Source organism: Budorcas taxicolor, chromosome 11 (assembly GCF_023091745.1).
Source record: "Budorcas taxicolor isolate Tak-1 chromosome 11, Takin1.1, whole genome shotgun sequence".
NCBI lineage: Eukaryota > Metazoa > Chordata > Mammalia > Artiodactyla > Bovidae > Budorcas > Budorcas taxicolor.
This window is the reverse complement of record NC_068920.1, coordinates 108,609,572-108,615,253: the sequence shown is the minus strand read 5'-3', so window position 1 is coordinate 108,615,253 and position 5,682 is coordinate 108,609,572. Positions and strand designations below refer to the sequence as shown.

The 5,682-nt window shown below is 49.2% G+C and overlaps 1 protein-coding gene across 1 annotated transcript; it reads left to right on the top strand.

Annotated features, from left to right (window-relative positions):
• Positions 1-1,894: 1,894 nt before the first annotated feature.
• On the top strand, positions 1,895-4,268 carry GNLY (granulysin). Its single transcript, XM_052649455.1, has 5 exons — positions 1,895-1,946; positions 2,205-2,308; positions 2,805-2,906; positions 3,606-3,774; positions 4,129-4,268. The coding sequence occupies exons 1-5, from the start codon at positions 1,895-1,897 to the stop codon at positions 4,140-4,142; spliced, it is 441 nt and encodes a 146-aa protein (XP_052505415.1). The 3' UTR covers positions 4,143-4,268.
• The last annotated feature ends 1,414 nt before the right edge of the window (positions 4,269-5,682 follow it).

Genomic DNA, 5,682 nt, shown 5'->3' with positions numbered 1-5,682 from the left:
TCCAAAACATTTTTTATGATATATAACTTTATATAAACATATACTTATTTATAAATATATTCATTTAAAGGTATAAATGGATATTTCTATAAATTTTTATAATTAATTTCCAATGTACTGAGATATCAGACATGCAGCATTATATAATTTTAAGGTGTACAACATAATGATTTGACTTACATTCATCATGAAATGATGATCACAGTGGATTTAGTGAACATCCATCATCTCATAGAAATCAACATTAAACAGACAAAAAGTTTTCCTTATAATGAGAGCTCTTAGAATTTATTTTCTTTACAATTTTCATTTATAATGTACAGCAGTGTTCATTATCTTTATCATATTATACATTACATCCCTAGTATTTACTTATCTTATAACTGGAAGTTTGTACCTTCTGACCACCAGCTTCATCCAATCCTACCCCTTACCCTTCCACCCCAGCCTCTGGTAACCATTAATCCAATCTCTTTTTTCTAAGAGTTTATTTTTAAAGTATAATTGACTGACAACACTATGTAATTTCCTGGTACACAACATAGAGAATCAATATTTCTATAAATTTAAAAATGATGACCACTATGAGTCTAGTTGTCATCTGTCAATATTCCTGTAAATCTGTTTGGTGAACTTATAGGTGGTTTCATTTATTGTTTCTTACTTATCTAATTGAAATTTGCTTAAATTCCTTGCTCCTTAGTGTGGCATTCAGCGACTTCCACAATGGGCAAGAATAAAGGTGGTGTATTTATGTGTGAATTTATGAGTAGATGAAAGTATGTGGTTGTGAATTAATGTGTGAGTATGTGTATGTGGGCATCTGGGAGTGTGAGTGGGTATGAGTGTGTGTGAATTTGTCAGTGCTTTGGAGAGTGTATGTCCCTGAGTTCATGTAACCGTGTGTAAGTGTGTGACATGACTTAGTGTGAGCGTGTCTGCTACCCTGGGATTTGGGTAATAAACCAGAAAGGATTCAAGGGGCTAGACAAACTATGGAATGCTCAGTTTAATTTGAATTTCAGGTAAACAACAAATGCTCTTCAGTGTAAGTATATCCCAAGCAATATTTGGGACATACACATACTAAGAAATTATTTTTATCTAATATTCAATTTTTCTTACAGATGAAGGCCAACGGCCTTTATGACACAGATGACTATTCAGAGGCCCGGAAGTTGGGACCAGACCCTGGCTGGGGCTCCTGTCCTTCCCACCAGCTCTCTCTGCCCATGGGCCAGGTCACAGCCAGGCTGGGCTGAACCCAGCTCTGAGGGAAAGGCCTGGCCTCCTTGATGATGGTGAGAAGGCTGGTGTGGGTCTAGGGGACCCAGGGTGCCCATGCAGCTCATGATCAAGGTCCATGAACCTGGAGAATGCAGGGCTGGGAGGAGGAGCTGTCAGGATCTGCTCTGAGGGCACCTTTTTCTACATCTGAATCAGGTAGTGCTACACTGGCTTAAATGGCTGGAAGGAGACCCGGGATATGAGAAGGATGATGTAGCAACACCAGCCCGGACCTCTGGGGTGGGAGAAAGAGATGAGGCAGGGGGCACGGACGCTCACCTGGCCGAGGGCCCTACCCGACCCCTCGGTAGTGGGGACTTCTCCTCCCGTTACCACATCAGGGCAGGGTGGGCATCACGGCGGCCAATGCTCTCCATCAACACCCGGCTCTGCTCAGAAAGTTCTAGTACGGGGCAGAGTGGGTGGAGAGGGGTGTGTGGAAGCTCTGAGGTACACCCCTCCCCCTACAGATCAGCACCGGTGTTTGTGGTAAACCCAGTGACGAGCGAGGTGGCCAAAAAGAGGAAGAGGACCCTGTTAGGTCAGACTGCCAGGTTCCCAGCCTCTATAAAACAGGTGTGGAGGGAGCCTGGGCAGCTGCCTCAACATGACCTCCTGGGCTGTCCTGCTCATCGCCTCGGTGCTCCTGGTCGCCCCAGGTGAGGACATTCCCCTTGGGGTAGATCCCGATGGCTCCTCCTCCCAGCCCTGCCTTCTCAGATTTGATGGACCTGAGCATGAGCTCCAAGGGCATCTGGCGTGGGTCAGAGCAGCCCCAGGGCAGAGCAGGGCAGGAGGCCTCAAGGCCGCCTCCCAGTCCTGGGCACCAGCTGCCTCCTGGGCTCTCCCCAGCCAGAAGCAGTGACTTCTCCTCTCCCTCTGTCTGTGGAGGGCTGCTGATGCTGTTTCTTCTCCAGGGCTGGCCTTTTCCGGTCTGACTCCTGAACGCCACGACCAGGCAACGGCCCATCTGTGCAATGGAGATGAGTTGTGCCAGGGCCTGGCCCAGGAGTATCCCCAGGTATGTGGATGGCTTCCTGCTGCTCCCTCACCATTCCTCTCCTTCCTCTCCTCCCTGGGCAGTGCCAGGGGCGAGGGTCTGGAGACCGAACTGGTCAGGGGGTGGGGAGGCAGGGCTGGGAGCTGAAGATGCTGGTTTTGTTCACACTGGTGCCTGACTGCGGGGTAGGGGCTACACTGGTGGCTGGGCCCTCCCCAACAGCCTCCTCCTTGTCTGCCGGTAGAACAGCAGAGGGGCAGATGCTGGGCTGGGGAGGGTGCTGTGGGTGTGGGGGCAGGTCGTGGGGTCTCTCAGCCCCCCCCCCCACCCCCCCCCCCCCCCCCCCCGCCCCATGAGAGAGATGGGCAGGGGCCAGCCAGTCTGGCTCAGGTCCTCATATGGACAGACAGACCATGGGTCATCCTACTGGCTGGAAAGCTCCCAGGGGACCCTTCCTGGTGCCCTTCCAAGGTGGGGTGTCTGAGAGACCACCCTAATGGGCTTCCTTTCCTGATAGGGTGGGCTGCTGCTCCAAGGAGAAGAGCTAGGCCTACTCTGTGGTCCTTGTCGGAAGATAATAAAAAGTCTGGAGGACATGGTGGGAGATCAGCCCAGTGAGGTGAGACGGGAGGCTTGTGGGACCTGGTGGGTGGAGAGGTGCCCCCAAGGGGAGTGGGGAGGGCTGGGACTCCCTACCTGGGCTCTTTAAATGAGCTAGAAAGTGGGATGTACTTAGCTCTGAGTGAATACTTAACAAGTGGATGCATCATCACCAGAACCATAGTTTCATTTTCCCTCCCTCCCTCTTCTTGGCTTCCCCAACCTGCTCAGGATCACTACCTTCACCCTGGGGTACTCAGATTTATCCCTTTCCATGGGAGATGTCAGAAGAAGATTTTTCAAAAGCAATGGACCAAGGCTCCAAGCTTGGATCCCCTCCTAACCCACCATACCCCACCCCCCCAGCAGATGGGCCCCCAGTCTGGCCCTGGACCCAGAAGCTATGTAGACAGAGCCTTTAAAGTGGATTTGGGCACCACTCTCCACCCAGAAGACAGGGCCCGGGTATACAGAGGCTAAGACTCAGCAGGGTCAATCGTCCTTTCCAGAGCCCCTGCTGGCAGGCTTGGGATGGGGAGGGGGGCTGAGCCCTGTCTCTCCAGTCCCTACTCCCACTACCACCTGGCACCAACTCCCGGTACCCAGCACTCCCACTGCCAGACCCGCTGAGAGCCCAAGGCTGCCAGGGCCTGCAGAGAGACAGTGCCTGGCAGGGCTCACCTGAGGCCCGTTTCCCACCACGGTGCTGCCGCTGCAGGATACCATCCGCGAGGCGGCCGCCAAGGTGTGCAGCAAGATGAAGCTGCTGAAACGTCCGTGTCAGTCAATCATGAAGAAATTTCTCCGTCGCATCACTGAGGACATAAAAGCTGGAAAACAGCCTCAGGCTATCTGTGTGGACATCAAGGTCTGCAAAAGCAAGGCAGGTATGTGCATAGGCAACAGTAGGGACTCATTCCCTGACAGCCTTCCCATGAAACGGAAACTCCTAACAGCCTGAGGCAACCTCCCCCTGCCGCTCCCCACACTCCCACAAACAATCCTGGAGTAAAATCAGGTCTCCATTTCTCCTCAGCTGTGTGACCTTGGGCAAGTAACCTAACCTCTTTAAGCCTCAGTTTCCTTACCTGTGAAACGGCAATAATGATTTCTATTTCTGAGGTTGAAATGAGGATTGAATGAGACCATCACGTAAGATGAGGTTGACACCAAGGAAATGGCCTGAGACTGAGGTACTGGAGAAATCAGAGCCCTGATCAACCTGTCTCTTCTCTCCACAGTAGGTTTCATTTGATTCCCTGGGTCCTCTGACCCCACCCTGGGGAAAAAGCACAGAAACTCCAGCATCCTCAGCCAGCTCCTTCCTTCCTGAATCCAGGAGTCTTCCTCCAGTTTCTCTCACCAAATCCTTCCACTGCCTTTCCCTCTCAGAATAAAATATCATGAAAGACTTTTGCTTCAGCTTCTTTTCCTTTGTTGGGTTTCAGAAGAGGGGCACGCTCATCTGACTCATAAGTTCAATCAATAAACATGTTGTATGTCCACATGTGGTTCTAGATGCTAGGGATTTAGTGGGGAACAAGACTACTTAGCAGCTCTCACACGTATGGTCATGAAATAATTATTGTACTGCTTGCCGCTCCAAGAACCTGGGGTACATCACAAATATACCCCCAGGAGCTCTCAGACCAGCTGAGGAGACCATTCGGGTTAGGGTTTTGTTGTTGTTCAGTTGCTCAGACTTGTACGACTTTGCAACCCTATGGACTGTAGCCCACTAGGCTCCTCTATCCATGGGATTCTCCAGGCAAGAGTACTGGAGTGGCTTGTCATTCCCTCCTTCAGGGGATCTTCCCGACCCAGGGATGGAACCTGAATTATCTGTGTTTCCTGCATTGCCGGCGGATTCTTTACCAATTAAACTACCGAGGAAGCTCCATATATGTATAGATAGATAGATAGATAAAGATGTGGGCTATTATAAATAGTGCTATTGAACATTGGGGTACATGTTATATTTTCAAATTATAGTTTTTGTCTTTTCTGGGTATATACTCAGAAGCAGGGCTGCTGGATTATATGGTTACTCTATTTTTAGTTTTTTTTAATTTAAAAATTAAAAAAATTTTTTTTTACTTTACAATATTGTATTGGTTCTGCCACACATCAACATGAATCCGCCATGGGCATATGTGTGTTTTTTTAGTTTTTTAAGTAACTTCCTTACTGTTCAGCATAGTGGCTGTATCAATTTACATTCCCACTGACAGTGGAGGAGGGTTCCTTTTTCTCTATACCCTCTCTAGGATTTATTACTTGTAGACTTTTTGATGATGGCCATTCTGACCAGAGTGAGGTCAGATGGCCATCATCAAAACTACCTGAATGTAGTTTTGATTTGCATTTCTCTAATAATTAGTGAAGAAACCTGAGCCCTGAAGAATTGATGCTTTTGAACAGTGGTGTTGGAGAAGACTCTTGAAAGTCCCTTGGACTGCAAAGAGATCCAACCAGTCCATTCTAAAGGAGATCAGTCCTGGGTGTTCATTGGAAGGACTGATGCTAAAGGTGAAACCCCAGTACTTTGGCCACCTCATGCAAAGAGTTGACTCATTGGAAAAGACTCTGATGCTGGGAGGGATTGGGGGCAGGAGAAGGGGACGACCGAGGATGAGATGGCTGGATGGCATCACCGACTCGATGGACATGAGTTTGAGTGAACTCTGGGAGCTAGTGGTTTACAGGGAGGCCTGGCGTGCTGCGATTCATGGGGTCGCAAAGAGTCGGACACGACTGAGCGACTGAACTGCACTGAGTAATTAGTGGTGTCGAGC